Source organism: Embiotoca jacksoni, unplaced genomic scaffold (genome assembly GCF_022577435.1).
Source record: "Embiotoca jacksoni isolate LCO1_2020_lvr unplaced genomic scaffold, fEmbJac1.0.p SCAF_61, whole genome shotgun sequence".
Lineage (NCBI taxonomy): Eukaryota > Metazoa > Chordata > Actinopteri > Embiotocidae > Embiotoca > Embiotoca jacksoni.
The window spans coordinates 387,802-411,828 of record NW_027185416.1 but is presented as its reverse complement, the minus strand read 5'-3'; the positions used below and the strand labels follow the sequence as shown (position 1 = coordinate 411,828).

The 24,027-nt window shown below is 40.6% G+C and overlaps 1 protein-coding gene across 1 annotated transcript; it reads right to left on the bottom strand.

The window, feature by feature from the left end:
* Positions 1–1,690: 1,690 nt before the first annotated feature.
* ogfrl1 (opioid growth factor receptor-like 1) lies at positions 1,691–12,875 on the bottom strand. The gene is made up of 7 exons (XM_069174761.1): positions 12,561–12,875; positions 11,196–11,282; positions 10,984–11,062; positions 10,530–10,608; positions 9,129–9,195; positions 8,007–8,152; positions 1,691–5,701 (listed from the first exon to the last, which is right to left on the bottom strand). The coding sequence occupies exons 1-7, from the start codon at positions 12,744–12,746 to the stop codon at positions 5,152–5,154; spliced, it is 1,194 nt and encodes a 397-aa protein (XP_069030862.1). The 5' UTR covers positions 12,747–12,875; the 3' UTR covers positions 1,691–5,151.
* Positions 12,876–24,027: the final 11,152 nt, after the last annotated feature.

Below are 24,027 nucleotides of genomic sequence, written 5' to 3'. Positions count from 1 at the left end.
CATACAGTTCTGGATCCAGATGATAAAACATGCAGTTCTGGATCCAGATGATAAAACATACAGTTCTGGATCCAGATGATAAAACATACAGTTCAGGATCCAGATGATAAAACACACAGTTCTGGATCCAGATGATGTCACTCAGCCAAATGTAAGAGGAGCTAATAATAACAGCTCCAGTACATGGAGCATCATATGGAAGTCATCATTTTGTGATTAAAGTATAGTGATCACTTCAAACTCATCTCCACCCTCCTGTAGTTTGTTTTATATGTCTGACGCTGTAAGTTTTCCCCACATGACTATTTGTAATTATAGTCTGTATGGTTTATGGAAGCTACATTCATTTTGCTTCTCAGTTCATTGCAGTGATGCATCAACGCATCATTGCTCTTAATGCGAGTGTCAGGACGGGATGTCCATGATTAAAATATTCCCAACTTGCTGAATTTCCAACAGATTTTCCAGCCTGAAGTTTAATTGTTAATTGTTTTGGCAGCTAAAGAACGAGGTGCTGGATAAAGCCGGTGTATATTTGTAGATGAGGAGATAGCAGCTCAAATAGTTCCAATATTGACTTTTGTTCATGTAAAGTGGCTTTTTTGTTGTGTAAATTGACGTGACAAACTTCTGTCTGGTAACCAGTGCCCATGTCAACTTGTGGCAGCCGATTAACATTGTAATGCTACGCTTCTTTACACTTAAAATCCATTCATGACCAAATGAAAAGAGGTTCACCATCTACAATATGTAGACCGAAACCCAGCAGCATTCTGCGGGGTGAGTAGGATGCAGCAGAGAAATCATGCAGTTTAGTTTCAATGGGACACACTAGCAAAAATAATTGCTTGAAGCGTAATGGGACAAATGTAGGTACAATTTGAACTGTCAGTCATTTTTTTAAATATCAGGATAAACAATTTATTTGTCTTGGTAAAAAAGGAAAGTCTCCAATTAAAAGTCTCCGGAGCTGTTTCCGAGAAGTTCACCTTCCCTCCAGAGCATTCGTGCAGTCAGCGTTTTTAAATTGCAGAACTTTATGAGAAATAAATGTCAGAATTAAATGTCAGAAACGGGGGCTTCACTTGAGTTGCCCTGAAGGTCGTGATGTGGAGTGACAGTCTGGGGTGTCCGCTGCTGTTTGGACCGCGACGCACTCAGTCTGTCCGTTGTTCGGTGTGTGTAGGTGTGAAGAACTGTCTTTACTCGGTATGTGCTGCTTTCTGACTGTCAAGGGAGTCAGCTGTTTGATTCTTTTAAGCTTTAGATCATTTTCTGTTCCACTTCTGTCTAACATCGCCCCTTTTACCTCTCATTTGAGTTATTTCCTTTGTTCTGTGGCGCACAGGGCATCGATGCACTTATTAATATTGCTTTAATTCCACTCATATTAGAGGTTCTGACATCGGTGGTGTTTCAATAGTCAGGCAGATCATCTTAGTATTCAAAGATGAATCCCTTTGTGTGTCTAATCCTCCACTGTGAGCTTATTTAACAGTGATATCTGTTGGCAGATAAACTACGCTTCTTTGGCTCCAACCACCGAGGTTTTCCTCAACCGACGGGATTAGTGCTGCTTTCAGGTTAGTTTTGCACCTGACAAACACATTTACAACATCTATAACAAGCATGCAATACACAGTGCAAAGTACGGTTCCTTAAACACATCCAGACGACGACGTTCTTAATGCACATCCCCATTTTTATTGGAGTTCATTGTGGCAAAATTCACATTTCAGGGCAGATGTTTAGTTATTGTCTGTCTATACTGAAAAAAAGCCCCACTGGTATGTCCAGCAAGAAAAGTGAATATTCATCTATAGAACAATCACATTTTATTAAATAAGCCAGATACAAACAATTTCAAGTATTATATAGTATTAACCTCTCCTCTACACCAACTCCTATGGGATTTATTCCTGCTGTTACTGTACATTGATACTCCTACTGTATATGACTATAATGCAAACCATAATTGAAATATCAAAATGCTGTACAAAAAAACAGGATGTAGAGGAAATAAGTTGGGAAAAGACAGTCCTTACAGCATACAGATGAAATAAAAAATACAAAAAAGGCACTTAAGATCATCACACACACACACTCTCACACACGCTAACGCTCTCACACACACATATATGTACATGTACAGTATACTAAAAATTCAAATACTTGAGCCCATATTATCATACAATTCACCTGAAAAGTTATTTTTACAATTATATCAGATACATTTGGCTGGGGAGCGATGTAGAAGCCTTGTGAGCGAGTTGGAAACAAGGCCGCATCCTACAGGAAGAACAAGTCGGGAGGAAGCGTTGAAACGCGCTAAAATCTGTCTCCCGCCTCACAGATTTCAGCTTCGCAGACTTCCATCTGCTGCAACCGGGAACGCACCTCTGTTGTAAAATAATACCAAAGAGTGCCTTAGTTTGTGTGTGTGTAGGCTGATTGGACCGTCTGATACACACTTCCTGATGTCTCGGGCTAAATGTTGTTTTTTGTTTTAGCGTAATAGAAGTGAGGGAGTGCTGAGTGTGATGATGTGATGTTACTCAACAACATCTCAGACCCTGAAAGAATGAATAAGTCTGGTTTTCAGAGAGTCAGATTAAAGTGGAGGGTTCGACATTCTCGATGACATACTATTTTGCTGCCGATATTTGACAAAAATATCAGCAGCTGCGCTTTTACAAACTTAGCCCTACAAGTTGTCAACGAGTTTTAAAATTCACAAGCTACACTATTGTCAGGAACTATGTATACATGGCTGTTCAATTTGACATATCATAAAGTCAAATTATTGCAGAGTTTGACGCTATGGCAACAATATATCATGTTTATAATGCGCAACTATTTGGGGAAACCTACAGCACTTTTACCAGGAAGACACAGATTGTCCAAATAGTGCAACACACACCACACATCACATTAACTTCAGTCACAATCCGCATCCAGTCACCTTTTTCATTTCAGTATAGAAGGCTTTTAGATGACACACACGTTCCGTGGCAGCGAGGCTAATGGAGGCTTTCTGCAATAACATCTGAAAAAAAGCATCGTTCTGCTCCGACAAATTTATTAAAGCTTGAATGATTCTGTCAAAGATGTCGCTGTGTTTGTCATAGAAACACAGCAGGGCCCTCATTTCTTCAACAAAACAAATATATGACCTGCGATGACGTGTCATAATTCAATGTTCACTGTCTATAGAGGCATATCTACTTGTGCCTCGTGCTCCAATTAAAGGCATTCATAAAACACATTCTGATCTACTGCGTGTCCCGTCATTTTTGGTAAATTCATTCAAAAAATAGGCCAAACAAGTGGCACAAATCTTCTGTGAAAAAGTGTGAAGAAGCATTTATAAATTCACACCGTAGATGGATAGAAAGATTTGATAAAAGTGAGGCTGTTTTCTGCCTTTAAAAGGAGCAGTGTGCAGGATTTAGTGACGTTACAGCTTCAAACTACTGTGTTTTGCTGACATTAAATAGCTAATGTAGCTTCATTTGTAAAAGTTATTGGAACTGTCAGAAACTATGTTAGCATTTTTCAGTTTGACATTAAAATAGCCTGCCAGCTCGTTATGTTTTGGGCGACACAGAAAGGTTTTATTTCTTCATAATTTCAATGTTACAGCGTTAATGTCGTTTGCTTCTGCTGCTCACGCTACCGAGATAATATAGCTTCCTTTTCACCACTGACGGTAGACATTAACATTTTTAAGTTAGCTTGTTACCCGTCTGAAAGTGTTCTGTTTTCATTTTTGGAATGCTGTCCTAAATAGCCCAAAAATATTCTACATATTTGATGAAAACTTAGTTGACAACTGAGTCCGACTTTTTTGTCATTTTACAGTCTAAACATGATCTTGTCATAAAAACGGTATCATTTTTGGGCTGGAGGTTTGATACCTGGAACTAAAAACAATCTTCGTGTTTTACTGTATTTGGAAAAATGTATTTTGATGCCTCACATTTGAGCAATTTAATTTGTAACATCGACTAAACAATGCAGCAGCGGAATTTAATCACAACAGATTAAAAAAAAAAAAGTTACAAAAGTGCGAGCCGAGCGTCGCAGAGTAACCCTCACCTCTAATCAAATGTGTGCTTTAATCCAATTAATCTGCATTTAAAACAATGACGATGAACAATAACTATATTTAGCCATCATTTTGCACATAGCCAGTTGTTTAGTGGACCTCTGTGCTGCCAGTTGCAGTTTACAGGTAGTGATGTCACTAAAAGCCTTTCTATTCTGAAATGTTTCTTAAAGATATCAAGTCACTCACAAGTTTGACTTTATGCTGTGTAGTTCTGTACAATTTTAGGAGAAAGTGGCGAGCTCAAAGTTGTAGAGAGAGTAAAATGGCAGAGGAGACGTGTAATTGAAGTGTGCCTGCTAACAAACAAAATATGGAGGATCTCAAGTCAATCTAAACGTATTGCTGACAAATTAGCTTTCTCTGTCCTTTTTACAGCGGATGAAATAAAAAAGATATATATTCTTCTTGGTCTCCATCCTCAAAGACTGATGCTCTCTTTCCAGCACCTGTACAACGTGAGCTCCGTCCAGCTTGTTGCTTGGTGGAGCTCAAACCACAGCGTCTACTGAATAAGCAGGACTTTGTTTCCCAAAACCATCGCAACGCCAGGAGCTCAATCAGCGAACACTTTTGGCTCTGACATGGTCATAAATATCAGTTACTATATTTCAATTCCAGACAAAAACATGAAATAAGGCGAAGTTCTGTCCAAGTTGTTTTGGGTCCTCAGTCCTGATGAGGTGAAAAAAAAGACGCCTCGCGACACAAATTTAGGTCTCGACTGGTTCAGATGGTTTTGGGATTTTGTCCAAAACAAGTTCATTTAGCTTGGCTCAGAAAAAGACCCCCCACCTCCCCAGCCCCACATTATAATACCTAATAAGTTACTGTAAGGTGATTAATGTGCAATGAACCACTAATAGAGTTTTTGCTCAGCCCTTAACCTGAAATGGTTCTAATGTGGTGTTTTCATCAGTCCAAGACCTGAAGACCCTGTGGTTCAGTGTCCTTATGGGTCTTCCACAAACTTGTTATCTTACATTTGAACTGGCTCATTTTTAAAACCCTTGTTTTGTTTTCTGCTTTTAAAACCACATTCCCTACAAAGGAACGATCTCGTTGTACACATTCCTCTCTTTCCTCGCCCCCGCCATCATCAGCGCTCCCTCCAGTCCTGCCATGTTGGAGCCGACCCCCATGCAGCCCTTCGGCCCTCCTCCAGCCAGGTCCTGGCACATTATGGCATCATGGGAAGACACAATAATTCCGCTACTTGCAGACATGGAGGTGATGCTCTCCTCCCCCCGCCTCTGTAGCTCCGGTGTTGGAGCAGGCGCTCTGATCCCGCTGCTTCCAGCGCCCACGCTCCCTCCAGCACCGCCGCCTCGCCTCTTCGGCGGCGGCCCCCAGAGGAAGGCGTGGGCGGGCCGGTAGTGCTTGCGGGCGTAGCGGAGCAGGCGTCGGCGGGTGGCGGGCAGGCGGATGGTGTAGACGTAGTACTCCAGGACGCTGTGCTGCATGTTGGCGAGGGTGATCTGGTACAGCGATTCCTCCAGGAAGAAGCGAACCAGCGGGGCTTTGAACGCCTCGTAGCCGAGCTCGCCAAGGGACTTGAGGATGCGAGTGATTCGCAGGTAGTTGTGGTGGGATCTTTAAAGAACGAAGGAGGAGAAAAAAGGTTTATTTGAGAAAGAGAATTATGATAAATCAGAATGATCTGCTGCGTATAACCATCCCCCCCCCCTTTTTTTTTTTTAATATGTCTCAGAAGCAAAGTACAGGCGTGCTACGGTACATGCTGGCACTGAGTTACTGAGAAACTTGAATGAGCCCTCATTAATGCTCACAACTCCAAATGTCTGCAGTGAAAAAGGACTCTCACAGTCTTATAAAATCCAACCCAATATCAGTTTTGGGATTGAAGGTCCATGATTGCCTGAAGAGACAGAACAGCTTGATTGTTAAACGATTAATGATGAGGCCATGAGGTAGAGGGCATTTTTGGATTGTGGTTGTGTGTGTTTCTTTCAATTTCTTCATGTGCCTATGTGTAATTAAGTGGTTGTCAGTAACCCGATTATGACGAAGTACTGGTCAGTGCAGTGTTGGTATGGAGGGCCAAGAATAACACCATGTAGCCCTCATCACTACCCTTTATGGACAGCTGTGGACTGCTGACAACCGTAGACTGACAGACAACATTTACTGTGACGTTTTACAGGGGTGGCGGGTTAAATATGTTGATGTCCAGACTGTAAACTATGAGTTAAATATTACATTTAAAAATGGAACAACCCAAGTAGTGTTTGGTGTCTAGTCTCGATGGCGGTGAAAGGGTGATGGTGGCGGTACAACATGTTAGCCTGGCTCCGCCCACCTGTCGCTCCCAGCTTCGTTTTTCTTCACTGTGATAACAGTCTGGTAAGTTGTCTCGTATGAGCGCCTGCACAGGCACTCTGAAGGGCGGACCGATCGGCGACCACGTGACGAGCGCAGCATTAAAAATATTTAACTCTTGTTGACTGAAAGAAATCGCAGAACGTTTAGCACAGAATAAACGATCAGCGCCTCGCCGAGTTGCAGTCGTTCATTAAAACGGTTTAAAAATACGCTGTGCTCAGGAAAAACACTTCGGTGAACACGGTAGGTAGTTGCAGCGGTGACAGAGTGTCGGCCGGTTTCGGCGCATGCCGATTGGTTAAAGTTAACCCGAGGTCTACGCCCAGTATTCTCTATGGAGGGTACCCAGACTCGTATATTCAAGGAGTGAAATTGGGTCTGTTCACACCAGGTTAACAACATATCTCTAACTCTCTGGTGAACTACGAGCCTTCAGGAACACTGAGATCATCTGCTGCTGGTTTATTGGAGGTTCCCAGCAACAGCCGAAACAAATTGGGGATTCAACTTCTGTCAGCGACGCTCCAAAGCTGCGGAACAAACTACCTGTTAGATATCAGGGAAGCTGCTCAGTCAATACTTTCAAGAGAAAGCTCGAAGCATATCTCTTTACTTTAGCCTTTAGCTAGCTACGCCTGAAGCCCTCCTGCACTACCACGTCTTTAAAAATACATTTGCGTATTTTATATTTGAACTCTATTTGTGTTTAATTGTATGCATTTGATCTGTTCTTATGCATCTAATTTCTTTTCTATATTTTTAAATGTTCCTTTATATCTGTTCTTATGTGAAACACTGCAGGTCATGTTCTTGCTGTGGAGCACTTTGAGCTGAATTTCTGGTATAAAAGGTGCTATCCAAAGAAAGTTTATTATTATTATTTTTATTATTATAAAGGCATATATCCTGATGATGTACAGACTGAGGACTTTGAGACACAGAGAACAAACTATTAATTATTGTTTCCGATAGTTGTTTAAATCTAGAAACTGCAGAAGTCTGTTTATTCTTAGTGGGGTATTAAAGGCATGAGAGGGGACTAAAACTGGATTGAGCAGCTGTTTTATGGTGGAGCGTTTTTTTTGTTTTTTTTTTAATGCTGTTTGGGATTAACGGCAACAATTAGCATTAGAGGCTAAGGTTTGGAGGAGGTTTGTGACCTGAGGAGGTTGTAGTTATAGCACTGAGCTCATGCTGAGTTCAAGGAGAAACATACTTTGAAGTGCAAACTGCAAAATGTGGCATTCAGGCAAGAAAAGGCAATAACTTATCTCAGGCCACAAAACCATCAAAATAGAATGTGAAAGGAAAAAAAAAAATTCTCCCTTTAAATTACCCTTTCACCATCTGTTTGTTGACTTTAAACATGCCGTTTCACATTTGGCTGCTGAGACAAGAACAATTAAGTTGCAGAGGGTTTGGAGTGATTGCCTTGCTAAAGGACACCAGAGCAGCGATTGGCAACAGAGCGAAAAGTTCAGACAAATTCTGTCTGTAATTTTGTGCCCTCGAGCTGCCGCAGTGTGTTTACGTGAGTGTGTGTTTTTGTGCTTACTCATTAAGGTGCTGGAAGCGCTCCTGCCAGTTGGGAGCCCGAGCAACGTTCCCGCTCTTATCCAGCAGTTTCACGCCATAGAAATCCAACATCAGGGAATAGGCCGCCAGGAATCTGCGCTTGGCCTCCCGAGTGCTTTGGAATTCCTGACGGGATCGAACGCAACAGATCAGAAAGCAGCGGACGGGTACCGCACAACAACACCTTTTTGTTTAGGGTGATCAGATGGAGTCGTTAAAACTGTATGTAAACACATTGTGATGTCACCTCAATCACATCTGAATTCAGTCGCACACGTTTGCACCCGTTAAAAATGAGAGTGTGAATCAATTTAAAAACGCATCATTGTAAAAAATAGCTTAAGATGAACTAGAACATTTGGGAAATAAACAGCTGAGTGGGGAAACTCCTTAAGACGTCAGTTCTTCTCAAACTGACATCAGATTTACTTTAAAATATTCTCTCAGCATTTTTTTGGTGTTTTTTTTTTTTTTTGGTCCCATTTGAGTGACTTATTAAATGTTCTTATGGTAAAAGAAATGGTTTTAATATTTTGGTTGGATGTAAGATGGAATCGCTCCACTGTGGTAAACAGTCCTGCAAGGAGGAAACACAAACAAATCATTCACAAAAACTCTGTCTGGATGAAACGCTGTCCTTTAGGGGTTTTCCAGTGTGCGTGTGTTTGCTTTCCACTGCAGTGCACCGAGAGGTTCTGTAATATACCCGAACTGCTAATGACGCTTATTAACGTATGATAAACACTTTGAATCCTAACAGTTTGCCAGTTAAAAGGCTTTTAGAGTGAAACTTGGGCTTGCATCCGCAGTAACATCCGGTCAGCTCTAACGTGGCTGAACGTCACCAGTGGATCGTAAAATGAGGCTGATACCTGCATGCACATAGACACACGGGAGCGAAACCACAATCCAAACCACAGATAGTGAAATCCAAGCAACAAAAGTACTGAGAGACGTTTCAGACAGACACCTCCGAGGGAAGGAGGGGAGATCAGTGTGGGTCGGTCTGCCTGGCAGCCGTCAGCCGCTGTGAGGCTGCAGGTGAAAGGCGTGTCGTCACGGTTTAACGCAGCGCAGTGGAAAAACCCTGCATGTGACTTACTTTGATCTCGTCCTGAGTCAGTTCATGTGCGTAGAAGTTGAGCCCTTGTTCTCTTAATGGGAACAGCCTGGCACGCAGAAAAAGAGTAAAAAGAAAAAGACGTGATGAAATGAAAGAGAGTTTTAGATGAAAAGACATTTGCTTACTAAATAATGCAGATTATTACATTGTCATTTTACTGTTCCCTCTGCCAAATTAGAATAACGCTGTAACACTATGGGCCCTTCTGAACGGTGTTCATACAGGCTGTATGATGGCTGTTTGCTAAAACCTTCCCACAGCAGTAACTTATCAATGAGAGGAGCTGCAGATGTTTAGCATGTCCAGCCGACCAGCTCACCACACACAGCTGTTACATAACATTACATTGTATTAGTTTGTGGGTTTACTGGCAGCATTCAAAAAAACTCCGGTATCACCTCACTGAGTGAGACCCGGTCTTGGAGCTACAGTACTAACCAGCTGTACACTGCAATGTATTTCAATGCCGTTTCTATATGGATAATCACCTGGTGAGGCCAGTGGGACATACAGCCAGAAAGAGAATAATTAACGCCTTTTAAAAGGTTTCTGTTTAAAACAGCTGGAATAATTAAACAGACAGCCAGAGACAGAGAAATGAGAAGCATGCTTTTATCTGCCACTGTTCAAAATCCAAAAGACGGAGAATTTCACATAAGCTGCACGCTACGTGTGACAACATGAGGCTCGGTGGGGACGGAGCGGTCAAATACAAATTCCTTCCTCTAAAACAGGGGTGTCAAACTCATTTTAGTTAAGGGGCCACATACTGCCCACTTTGATGTCAAGTGGGCCAGACCAGTAAAATCATAGCATAATAACGCATACATAACGACAATATTTCTCTATGTTTAAATCATTGGTGAAGGTTTTTGGATGATAAACCCTATTTTAAGGTCTTTCTACAATAAACCAGAAACATAAAGAGCAAAAACTCAAGACATCAGCCCACTGTTTATCTGCCTGGGCTCTCCCCTGCAGATTCCCTGGCAGCGAGCGCTGCTGCCTGTGACAACGAGCGCTTCTTCCTCCGGAGCAGACGTCGCATTTACGCTGTTTTTGAAGCAATTACTGGATCGATTAAAAAAAAAATTACAAAACGTTTGTACTCATAAACCTCCATATTCTCATAGAAATGCAATTTATGTCTTTCTGTAATTTTCCCACTTAGCAGAGTCATCCGGCGGGCCGAGCTGGACCCTCTGGCGGGCCGGATCCGGCCCGCGGGCCGTATGTTTGACACCCCTGCTCTAAAACGTCCTGAGCGTTACGTTGAAGGAGTACAGCTGACCCTCACTTTATTTCTCTTGACATTTACTTGACAAGTGGACAGGAAAATAAAGCAAGCATACGAACAGCCAGACGGCTGAAATGTCTCACCACTGAATGTAGGTGTGATTGTGCTCCAGTTTGTCGTAGTCGCCTCTCCACTTCGAAAGGATCTCTTCTATGTAGATACCTGAGGAGAGACGGGGGCTAATTAGCTACCACGCACCTTTCTAGAGAGTGTGTGTGCTAGTGTGTGTTTGTTCGTGTATGAGTGTGTGTGTGTGTGTGTGTGTGTGTGTGTGTGTGTGTGTGTGTGTGTGTGTGTGTGTGTATAAGCGTGTTCAAACATGGGATCAGTCCACTAATCTGCTGGGCTTTCCCAATCCAACATGACCTTTAGCCAAACAAAACTCACTAAACCCAGAGCTAACATCACTTCTCTCCAGTGTTCAGAGGTCTGCGTGGGAGTGTGTGTGTGTGTGTGTGTGTGTGTGTGTGTGTGTGTGTGTGTGTGTGTGTGTGAGTGTGTGTGTGTGTGTGTGTGTGTATGTGTGTGTGGTCTCACCATCAGGTACGAGAGGGATCTTGTTTAGGTAGAAGCGCAGGTTACGGTACTCGTTGGGCTGCCGGGACTTTTTATAGTTCTTCACAGGAACACACACAGATCAAAAACATTAGCGTGTGTGTGTTTGAATGCATTGAAAAGCTACATTTGCACTACATTTGGTGGCACAGGTGTGTGTGTGTGTGTGTGTGTGTGTGTGTGTGTGTGTGTACCGGGTAGCTGTGACGGTATTTGTAGAGGTCCCTGGCGGCATAGAAACTCCTCTTCATTTTCGGAGCAGACTCCGGGGAGTCAGTCAGCTGGGAGAGGAAGTAAGAAAGATATAAAGAAATAAAAAGAAGACAAAAAAATAAATGAAAGAAAAAAAGGAAATGGTTGAAAATGCAGCTCTGAAATAAAAAAAAACATGCCGTGTTAGAACAGATGCAGTGTAGCGCTCATCTGCCATTCAGCCGAATTAAAAGCACTGACTTTGCTTTTGAGGTCGAGGGCTGTCATCATTCATTTCTTTCCAGCAAAGGAGGACAATTCACATCAGCGCTGCTGTATAATCGCAACAAAGGACGCCAGAAACTAGATCTCATTCTCCAATATAATCTGGGTCATGCTAATTTCCACTGGTCAGAGAGGCTCGCAGTGTTACACCGGGCCAGATCCTCTCAGATTTATCTTCAACATATAGACCCCAGTTTATAAATCATATGAAAACCAAGCTGTTATATTGTTTCAAAAAAAAGTTTGAATATCACAAGCTTTGTCATGAATCATGCTTCTAGTCTTTGTGTGGTTTGACCTGATACTGAACATCACATATCTGCTTCCTAACTTTAGAGACATCCTTTTAACACAAAATTAGCCAAAAATATGAACGAAGTCTGGTTTAGACGATATGAAATAATACAACAAAAAGTGTTCCAGTTTCTGAAACCAGTTAAAACCTGCTGTTTTTAATATTTCTACACAGTGGGAAGCAGTCTAATAACACATTCTGATAATTCATAAATCATAATCATAGGCCTCTAGTCTAATAAAGTATTTCAATTTTTTTTTAAATAAACCAGCAGGCAGTCAGTGTAGACTTGGGGTTAGGGTTAATTATCTATATTTAATAACTGTATGTCATCACCAAATATGGTATGACATACAGAACATACAGTAGCATATATATATATATATATATATATATATATATATATATATATATATATATGCTACTGTTAGTTATAAAAATAAAAAATGATGTCAATTCATTTTTAAATCTGTCATATTTTATGACATCTGTGCTGCCTGCTGGATTCAATGCCACACCGAGGACTGTTTGTCAGTGACTCAGTGAAGTTCACTTTGAGTGTCTATCTTTGCCTGTTACCAAGGTTACGTTAAACTGACATATTTTTGAATGAAGTTTGGCGTTAGCTGCACGCTCTCCCACACAGCGGCATGTACCGGGGCTACTACGGTTGCCCTTACTGTGTCCTGGCCTTGTCAATAGTGTGCGCTGCCGGTGGCACACATGTTACCGCACCGTGCCCCGCTTTCTCTCTCCGTTAGGTCACCACATGCACCAAACACCGTACCTGCGGGGACGTGTCTCCGGTGTGCCCGGCGGCCCGCTCGCTCTCCGCCGGGCTGACGGAGTCGGAGATGCCGCTGTCATCCTCCGCCCCCGGCTCGTCGCTCTCCGAGTCCGATCCCCACGTCGAGTCGCATTCCTCAACGGTGCTCGGCTCCTTGAAACGCCAGCTGCCCACCAAATTTCCCATTTAAAAAGCATGCAACTCTGCCTCTCTCTTTTTTTTTTTTAATATTATTATTCTCTTTCTCACACTAAATGCTACATAATGATGCTCGCAGACTCGGGTTTTGGTTTGGCGGTGGGCTCGCGCTGCCCTCAGAGCGGAGCTTTTAAATGGCAGAAAGGGGAATTTCCAGATCAGCAGCGATGATGCGCGGGTTTGTATGGCGGGTAATTGGTGCCGCGCAGAGGCAAGAGGAGTTCTTAACACTACAAAAGTAAAGAACAGCTGGATAAGAATCAATTAATATAAATATCAACAAGCCAACTCAGCAGTGACTTTATGTCAACAGTCAAGCAATTAAATAGCTTAACTAAAATAAAAAAGACATAGTTTAGTGTTACAGTCAGTTTTGTAGTTGTGAAAGACATTTTCAGGTCCTTCACTAAGTAAGGGTACTGTTACCACACTGGAAATACTCAACATGTGAAAGTCCTGCATTCAGAACTTTACTTCAGTAAAGTAAGTCGGCTATTATCAGCAACATGTCACCTACTTCAAGTATCATAAGTAAACGTACACACTACGCAGAAAAAAATGCTCGTAGTCAGTGTTTTACTGTTACATGCAATGCTTTTGGATAAATATTACTGCTGCATTAATGTGCACTTTACCGCTGTAGTAATTTCAAGCTTGTGCTTGTTTGAACTGCTTTATGTTCTGTTGGTGAGCTTAATAGGATTTAAAGCGTCAATGTTAATGTGAGTCAGTAGCAACCTTTGTTTTTCTGTGATGTTATTTTTGACATTTTTAAATGTAGTGTGCAGAGCAGACCAACTTCTAGAAAACATAAAGGTTGTGCTCATCTTGCTGAACTGCAACTGAAACTCAAATCACTTCAAGTCAATTGGCAACATGTTAACAGCACATGTCTAAATAAACTCATAATTATATATTTTGTCCTTTTATTCCAATATTTTCATGAACAATGCATGTTGAATATTGCTTATTGCTGAAGAAAGCAATTATGTTTGTACATACTTATTTTAGTATCTACCACTGTGTTGGCAGATGCCCTGCTTCTCCTTTTACCGATGCCTTGCGGCATTAATCACCCCCCATACAGGGTCCCAGTAACAGCAGCATCAGGACCAGAGCTGTGTCACGTGACCCTGGGACAGGGATTATCAATGTCACACCAGGAGCAAAAGGAAACTGTGAAGGCGCTTGTTACGGACAATCAATTTATATGGTAATTCTATGGAATTAAGATTTCAAATTAATAAACGATCAAAGTGGATAGTTGTTTTTCTTTTTAACAAAATATATGTAGCCTACAAACACCTACTGATTGAGGCTTGGATAAAATCCATAATAATTACTCTGTTATGGTGAAAAAAGGTAACTTTAAATTGTCAGTAAAAGTCAAATGTACCAGAGAAATATTTACGCCATGGTTGCAGCGTCTGTTAGCCCTTCCTGGGAATATACATGATTTTTCACTTCTCATATTAGAACATGGCACATTTGTGTCATAAATTTGTGATGAGAACGGATTCAATGAAACAGTTCGTAAAAACAGGAGTTTCCCGTTGCAGCGCAGGGGTTGGGAGTTTCACATGTGCCTCTTCTTTTTTCCTCATGAAACAGGAGCTGTGTGCTCACTTATTTCATGATTGCTGTCAGAAAAAAAAAAATCCTGCGAGTGCACAGTTCTTTGGCCTTTTTGTTGTCATTCCAAACGGTGACTTTCCATGAATGCGTTGTGGGTAATAAAATAGCCAGTTTCTTTCAAATTGACCTCACAACAAATTGGCCTTGACGTCTTTTTAAGTAACCCTACAATCAAGAAAATAATACAGTGAAAGAGTGCTGTCATGGGGATGATATTGGTCAGAAATGTTCCTTTTTCATTACATATTTCTTGTCAAATTAAACACGCCCTCCTCCTATTGATGTACATTCTGCAGTGTCTGTTGAGACTGATTAGGTTTCCGGATTCCTGCTAAAATCATCAAAAGCAACTTTAATCTTACCATAAAAATATCAGTATTGCCCTTCAAAAGCACTCTGAGTCCAACCCTTGCAGATGCTTTTGTTTGTTGAGCCTGTAGCTTGGCCACTCTTACACCGGGAAGAGGACTCACCTGTGGGGAGGCTCCAGTTTTTGGCAGCATGAATGACATCTGTCATTGACATGACTCTGATCATGAGGTTTGTACTGCCCTTCGGCTGGGGCTGCTGCTGTGCCGGGTGAAACAACCTGGAAGATTGTGTCACTGAGGTCACGCTAGAGTCATTCCGCTGGTTAAAGAAAAATGGGATGTGGAAATCAAGTGAAACTGCAGAATGAGCCAATCGAGAGTAAATACAACTGTACAGTATCACCAGAGTAGTTTCTGTTGTGTCAGCACGTACAGGAACTGAAGTGTTAGTGCAGTTGTTCTACGTCGAGTGTCTGTAACATTAAATCATGAAATAATGTTAAAACAGAACCAGTAGAGTGCAATTACTGACAATTAAACAAAGCTGCAGTCACTATGTGTCGTGTTAACACTGGATAATAATGACCCTTATGATGCATAGTGACAGACCTATATGGCCACAATCCCTTTGGATACGGAATCATCTGTAGATTATTTTCCACAGTACATTTTTGTTTTGTCAGAAAAAAATTATGAAAAAAAAGGTGAAAAATTATAGTTAAACTTTGAAAATTTGTTAAGATTAGAGCCAAACATTACATTTTCAGTCATCTTGTTTTGCCCTGTCAGCAGCCCTAACCACACACTGCATTGTCTTGTGTATGTAAGGTGTCATTATGTATTCTGATTAATTGATTAGTCAGCTAACTGTTTCAGCTCTGCATTGATGCAACAGAAATATCTGAAAACCGCAAACATGTTAAAACTATATCAACATGCTGTGGTTTCCTATGTGGCATTAAGCACAGAGGTCAACTGCTTCAATTTCAGTAAATACTGTGGAAACAGTGGAAATGATATGATACCATATCACAGCATGAAGCATGAACAGGTAACCAACAAAATGAGGAATAAGCTTTAGCACCGTTTTTTTTAATAAGGAAGTAGAATGAGAGTGTGTTATGAGAACAACCTTATGTATGTCTTAGACACATAGACAGTGGGATCCATAAGGCTGAGGCCGCCAGTGAAAATACTCTACTTCTATTTTGCATTCATTTCAAGAATATAATAAAACATTTTACTCCACCAGTGGTCACAAAAATGTCTGTAGCTCAGGTGCTGATTCTGATAGTGATAAAACTTGGCATATTTACTCATGAAGGTTCTAACTCCCCCCCGGGCCGTGCACGCCTCGGTGCCGTGCTCCAATCGCACATAAAAGTCTCTGAATATTTTGATTCCCCCTCGTACAGCGCCAAATTGTCATCTCAGGGCACTTAACATATTAAAGTACTTCAAACACAACTATACCACGTTATAGGGAAGAACCCAAAGATTCCACACAACGTTGGTGGAACCTCCAACTGAACCAGGCTCAGAGGAAAGTTTCCATCTGGGATAGTGGAGAGAGAACAGAACAGCATACACATACAACAAACCACAAACATTGGGTAGGTAGTTAGAGCCAGTACAGAAACAAGCAGCTCCAGAGCCAGCGACGTCTCCGGAAAAAGCACACGAAATGTAACTTGCTTTATGTGTGAGTTAAATGGCATACACGCCTCAAAAAGGATGGAAAATAAACATGTCATCTGTGTTCTATCGACAAGCTTGAAGTTTGACTAATTGATTGGTTTCATCTGTTTTAAATATAGCTGTTTGTCAAATGCATAACAATGTGAATGAATGCAGTGTTTGCTAATTATATTGCCAAAGTGAAGCATGTAAAATGTGAAAAGTATCGGACTTAGAGCTGAACCTTGTGGAACTCCATTTGTGCGTTTGGAAGAGTCATCGTTGACATGAAAAAATTTAAATCCGATGGATTGATATGATTTGAACCAACCAAGTTCTGTTCCTTTAATCCCAACGACTTGTGTACATGTCTCTGTAATAAAATGTTGTGATCAATGGTGTCAAATGCAGCACTGACATCTAGCGAGACAAGTCCATTGAATGAACCAATTACAACGTAGAAGATCATTGGTAAATTTCACCAGCTATGATGCGCTCTAAATCTTGACTGAAAATCTTCAAATAAACCATTCTTGTGCAGCTGGTTGCATAATTGATTTTTCAAGGACTTTAGAAATAAAGGGCTGGTTGGATGTAGGTCTATAGTTTGCTTGTCTGCCTGGATCAAGAGTTAAAGTAGAGTTTTAATGACACCAACCTTAAAAGGCTGTGGTACGTAGCCTGTTAATGAAGATAAATCAATCTTATCTAATACGTGAGTGTTAATTAGGAGTAAAAGATCTTTGAGAAGTCTAGTTGGGAATGCAGTGCACTCAGAGAGCTCAACAGGAGAGGAGCTGTCTAAATGTAAATCAGGTCCTACAGACGTCTTCAAAGCTCTTTACTGGGTGACATATCTGTGACCGTGGGAAGAAGGATGTGCCCGACAATTTTATTAATAAAGAAGTTTATGAAGCCATGACTACTACGAGCTAAAGGATTACAAGGCTCCACAGAGATGTGAGCCTTTGTCAGCCTGTCTGCAGTGCGCAAAATAAACCTTTAGTTGATCTTGTTTTACGTTATTCTCATGAATGATATGTGGTTCTGGCATGACAGATGTTTGGTTTAAAGGGCTCACATGCAAATTGTACCAAGGATTGATCTGATTTATTACTGTTTTTTTCAGAGGGGCAACAACGTTTAGTATCGTACATCAGATAATCCACTTGTCCACCATGTCAGATCGTGGGATAACATTGCATATCAGGTTTGCACAAAGTTCCAAAGAACTTCTTATGAGGTCAAAAGTGAGGATTTCTCAGTCTTAAAGTGCCCCATAACTGTTGAGTGGCGTTGAGGTCCGGAGACAAGTAGCTCTCCTTCTACTTCTTTGGTCTTCAAGTAGTTTTTCAAAGCTTTGAGGTGTGTTTTGGTTCATTATCCTGTTTTGGTATGAATCCTTCTAAACAAAGATGCAAACCAGAGGGTGGAGCATGTCTCTGAAGAGTCGAGAGCTACTTCCTCTCAGGGTGGAGTCGATTTGATGCAGGTGTCCAGGGACACAAACCTGACTCAAACATAAATATTCCAACTGCCATGTTTCACTGTCGGTTTGATACACTGTAGTAATATAGTCTCTCTCCTGTTTGTCTCCTTACATACACTCCTGTTACCGCTAAGTGATTTAGAGACGTTACTTGTCCTCTGACACCACAGACAGCCTTCTTTTGACATGACTTTTGATTATTGCTGTCTTCCATCTTTTATTGAAGACTTTCTGTATCTGTGATGCCGTTGTTTTTCTACCTGTCGGTGAACAAAGCGTGATGTATTGATCTTCTGATGGCGTGTTCACTTTTGATCTGCCTCATTGTGCTTTAGTTACAACTGATCCAGTTTCCACAAAGCGTTTTAGAGTGACATGCACTGCCCCCTCAGAGACCTTCAGCATAGCCATAATTTGACTCTGAGAAAGCTCATCTGTGCTTAAAATAACTATCTGGCACTTTTACTTAGCTCTGATGCCACGTTTCCCACCCTATCCCAATTCTACTTAGTCAGCAATGTACTGCTGGAAAAAGCACAGCTGCATTTATAACAGGTGAAGGATTTTATGGAATACATTTTGACTTGTTATTGTAGGAATGCACAGGTGCATTAATGATGGCTGCTTTCCACTTCAGAGAGGTTTGTACATGTTGGTTCACTGTCATGGCAATCATTACTCCAACTGGGCTTTACCTGCTGTGACAAGTCAAAATGAAAAAGGACCATTGCTACAAGTTGATATATTAAAAAGAAAAGAAAAAAAAAAAAAAAAAGCCTCTGAGTGTCATCACCACTTAACTGGAAGGATACAACTCAAGGAAAACCGATCTATGGTACAAAGGAGTTAACATGGTGAATTCATTATTGTCCTAAAGACAGGGCAGAATCTGAAATGTTTCTTCTTCATTCTCTTAAGATATTGTCTTGTTTCCAAACTCTTAAACCGTTCGATCATTTACAGGTTTACATAAAAATATGACAGATTTTCAACGTGGTCACTTTTTGACCCCTACTACATACAGACACGCTAATAAATGACAATTAAAACAAAGCAGAAATGAATAATAAATTGTTGTTATCATATTTGCTATATTGTTGTAAATAATGATAGCACATAGCACTATTATGTTGTTTTCATAACTTGTATCTTTTGTTTTACTTTACATAGATGATTATGAAATGATTATGTATGGGAACATCCATTTCACTTCTAGTATTTCATGAAACACTATTCTTTACTTTGTTTATTGTAAATTTACTATACACGATTTGTGAAATGTGGTTTATACATGGCTATACAACATAATTATAAGATAAAGAAGATGAAGGGATACTGATACAGAGAGAGGAAACCTTTCTACAGGGTTTCACAAGAGGTCACACGCCTACAAATAATAACTTGGATGGCTGTAGGACACAATGGATTCAGTCTCTGAGATCGACTCGTCCCGTGTTCTCTTTCCTGCTGTATATTTGCCACCAGGGAGCACTGTTTTCAACATAATACTGTCAGCCTGTTTCACCGCCTGCCTCTCCCCTCTGTGTGTGTGTGTGTGTGTGTGTGTGTGTGTGTGTGTGTGTGTGTGTGTGTGTGTGTGTGTGTGTGTGTGTGTGTTCATTTACTGCATGTACGTTTTTTTTATCCCCAACAGGAGGAGAAGTGGAGATGTACAGAGATACACTCACGTGCATACCTACACAGGGTGGATGCTGAAGTGCTCCCACCAGTTTGGGTCTCCAGAGTGTGTGTGAGTGTGAGTGTTTATGAGTGTTAAAAGCTGTTATGTTTCTCCAGGGATGGGTGTGTCGCTGCCATTAACAGCATGTTATGTACCTGAGTTGATGCAAAGAAACCACCCATCAACCGTAATGACCAAACAGAGCATCTGTGTGCGGCTGGAAGCACTCAGCAGCTGTTTCTTTGTGAAGCAAAATGAAGTGAAAAGATGACAAAATGGAGAAAAGACTTTCCTTGTCTGCCACACAGCTCATTCTCTTAAACCAGTCATCTCTGAAGGGCATTTTTTCAGCATTTTCAGGGTCAGGACCTCATTACCATTGAGTTATTGTTTCTAGGCTTTCAGAGGTCACCTGCCAATCAACCACTGTCCAGTCTGACAATGTGACATCATAACCTTTGATTTCCAGATCCTAACATGTCTGTAAGAGCTGTTCTTTTCTTAGAAAGGCTTCCGTACTCAGCTTGTGAAAGTGTGTGCGATAGAGGAAGAAGAGTGAAATCATTCATGGAGTTGCAACAACCACTTTTATAATAGTATGCTTCAATATACTGTATCCTATTTGTCTTAATACTGAACCATCAAAGAGTTCTGTCAGTTTAATGAAAGGAAAGAAAATCTACAGAATTTGGTCCGATAAATTGAGCAGTAATTATTTATTATTTAATTTCATTGGAGGGATTTTGAAATATAATTGAATACTGTTTCCTTTAAATGATGAAAATTAAATAACGTTGCTTCACTGATGATGTGAAAATCAAATCCATATTGCCAACAAATTAAAAAAGAAAAACAGTTAATCTGATGTCAATGTCCTTTTTGGGGGAAGTACTTACCTGATATTGGAAATTATGCATTACAAGATTAGTGATGTTTTGCAATGAGCAGTAGAAGACAAAGGTAGACAGTCAGCACATCACTGTAACTGACTATTCCCAAAGTGATGGTTTTATTTGATTATATGCTCTCAAGTGACGCAAAATGAAAGTTAAGTATGATTGTTGACGTCACAGAAACAAATGTGTTTAAGTCTGTCGCTCAGCTAATTCAGGAATGCCCTTTTGAATTTGTTCAATGGTGCTGCTGTTTGTCCTGCCAGCAGGCCTGCAGCTCTGAATCTGGGGATCCACCCTCAGAGGGTTGGGAAGGTCACTTTTAAAATGTAATAGCTTACAGATGACTGTTAAAAATGGAATAAGTCATGTAGCTATTTTTTTTTTTTACTTAATCAAAGCAATGTAACTTGTTACAGTTGATTTTTTTGTCAGACAAATGTTTTAAACTGGACAATAAAGCTGAAAAGTCCTAAAACTTATATATTCATTTAAACTAGTCATTTTAAAATATCCCAAACAGAACTCAGCATTGTTTACTGTCAAAACTTTGATTAAAATGTATTTAATAGAACTATAAAACATTTTTTTTTTTTAAAAGCACGACCACCAAAACAAATCACAAGTATGTAGATCACAACTGAGGTGAAATTAAGTGAAGTGAAGTGAAGTAAAAAAGTTCCCAGAACCTTAAATTCTGGTGAACTCCATGCTGTGTGATGATCAAACCATCAATGGGGCTTTTTCACTGGTTCCTGAATTCCATCCATCCATTATCTAACACACTTTTGAGAACATGCAAACTCCTCACAGAAAGGCCCAGGCCTGGATTTGAAACCAGAACCTTTTTGCTGTGAGGTGACAATGCTAACCACTGCACCACTGTGCCGCACACGCTCCTGAATTCATCTTTTTAAATATCTTTTTCTCTTATCATGGCCAGACTTATCTGTGTTAGGTACCTGAGTTGATGCAAAGAAACCACCCATCAACTCTGTAACTGTAACAGATTGCAATATTATTTATTATGTAATTTTATGATATAACTCCATCACCTAATTAGTTACGCCTCAACACTGGTCCTCAGCAGCAAAAGCTTCTTTTGTAACAAAGCTGGAGGGAGTTGAAATTGCTTCACATATATCGTTTGAAGTTGTGGTAGAGTGACATCCTCCCAACCATCTCATTCTTTTTCTGTTATTTCTGTCAGACTGAAAATGTAAAGTACATCATGTCCTGTTCTCTATCGTATCATTCTACAAAAAGGCTATTGGATATCAGACAGGTGTTGAGAAGATCACATTAGTGGTGGGTGAAAATGATCAAACAGCAAACTCATCCTCCAGACTCTCCACCGTCTGCAGTCTGCATGCTGTTTCAAATAAATCAACCTCCCACTCTGGGTGGACAGCAGCTCTTCTACAGCCCAGCTAGTTGCCGCGTTCCTCCGCCCACTCATTCACAAGCCAAAGGCACTCAAGTTTATGTAGCTTGAAAAGTGGCTTCTGCAATCCACCAATCCCCATAACCCACCTTATCAATTTGACATTTGATGCTGGAAATGGGCAGTCGTCTACATTTAACCTGGAGGCACACCTGGAGGATTATTGATAACTTAAATCCTTCATTCCTTTTGGAGAAATGGTGGAATCAAATATTTAATACACAGAAATTGAATTACTTTAAGGCTCTTTTTTATGGAACTCAAAACCATACAAGTTAAAGCTGCTCTATTCAATATATTTACAATTGATTAATAGTGTATAAAATAACTGAGGTTTGTGTCCCGAAACTCTGCTAACCCTTTTAGCATGTTTCACCTCATTGTTTCAGCCTCACTGTTCTCGCCAATCTTGGTTTTGGTGGCAACATGCAGTTGTTTTTAGTGAAAGACTCTGACTCACAATTTTTCTCAAATTTCTCTGAGGAATTTGTAGAGACCAAAACATAGCTAATAGAAGAAAAATGATGTTCACCAGATGGTTAGAACTGTGATTCTAAATGAACACTTGTTGCTGTGTGTCTGGATGTGTGGAGGTCAACCTTTGCTTTGTAAAACAGGGAGATTAAATACATTAAATAGATGATTAAGAGTTCCTGTCAGAAATGTCTACAGTCCCGATAGGTCCGTTTTCTGAATACATTCAACTCTTTTAGTGCTGACAAAATCACCTGCACCATTATCATCACGCAGAGCAGTCACAAATGAGTATGACAATCTGAGAGTGCTGCATCAAGTCATAGAGGATTAACAATCAGCAATCACCACAGATTACAGCTCATAAAAAAAAAAATCACTATCTCTCTACTTTGGTAATTAGGACCTCGAGCTAATCTCAAATCAGCTGTGTGTGTGTGTGTGTGTGTGTGTGTGTGTGTGTGTGTGTGTGTGTGTGCGTGTGTGTGTGCTTGTGTGCGCTGCTGAAAAGCTGTGCTTGGTAAACCTCCTCCTAATAATGGGCACAAAATCAGTCAAAAAACACTCCAAATTCACTTCCAGCTACTCGATGTTGCACCCAAACATGTTTTGTTAAATTTCACCTCCATTTTCTTTTCCCCTGGAGCTTTTAAGTAGCGGCACGCTAGCAGCTAATCTCTCAGGCCGACAGTCTGGCTCATGGCTAACGACTAAATGTCAGTGTAACAGATGAGGCTGCTGTCTGCCCTGACCTGTTTACAGACACTAAAAGCTACAGCCGTGAATGTTACCTGTGATAAATCATTCATCCACAATGGATAGAAAATGAACTGGTGGCAAATGAACACCAACTACCAGCCCAAAATGTTGCTAAATCAATACATCAACCAATTAATTAATCCTTTCAATTCAATCACATGTCGATTACAAGATTTCAATACAATAAATATTGATTTTCTTCACAAAACTACAAATATAAAGACTTAATGATGACTTCTTTCAAATAGCTAAGGATGAAATCATCAGCAGTGTTTGATAAGTGGGGACATGATTAATTTTTGGTTTTCTTACGCCAATCATTTAAAAGTATGAAGTTCAAATAGATAATTAGGTGCTGGAGGCTTCACTCAGGTTTTTCGTTGAAAAAAACCCAAACCTCTTGTTTCATATTTGAATAAGAACTGATAAAGTGAGCAGACAGATGGAGGTTTGTCAGTGCGGACAGCGTGGCAGGTGACACGATGAAGATGGATTACTCCCAGCTCTCGGTGAACTGGTAGACAGTGAAACACAGACAGCTGGAAGGTAATATATTAAACTACAGTTCCAGATACATTGGTTGTCTGCCTCGAAAGATTCAGTGCACAACAAACAGGAGAGAAGACGAGCGGAGCTGAGAACATGGTGTAATTATCATTTAGTATCTGGAATAAATTGAATCCACATAGATGACATTTAAATTGTGCTTCCTCCAGATATCTGATCTGGCTGACTGGTGACTAATCTCATATCAATTGTCTAACATTGTACCATGTTAACCCCACCATGTTGAAAAAGCCATAATGTTTAAGGACTTCTATGTGGTTTTAGCGTGATGCTGTCATCACATTCTTCCTCTACAACTTCATGTTTGTTGGTGCTGCAACTCCATTTGAAAGGTTTTAG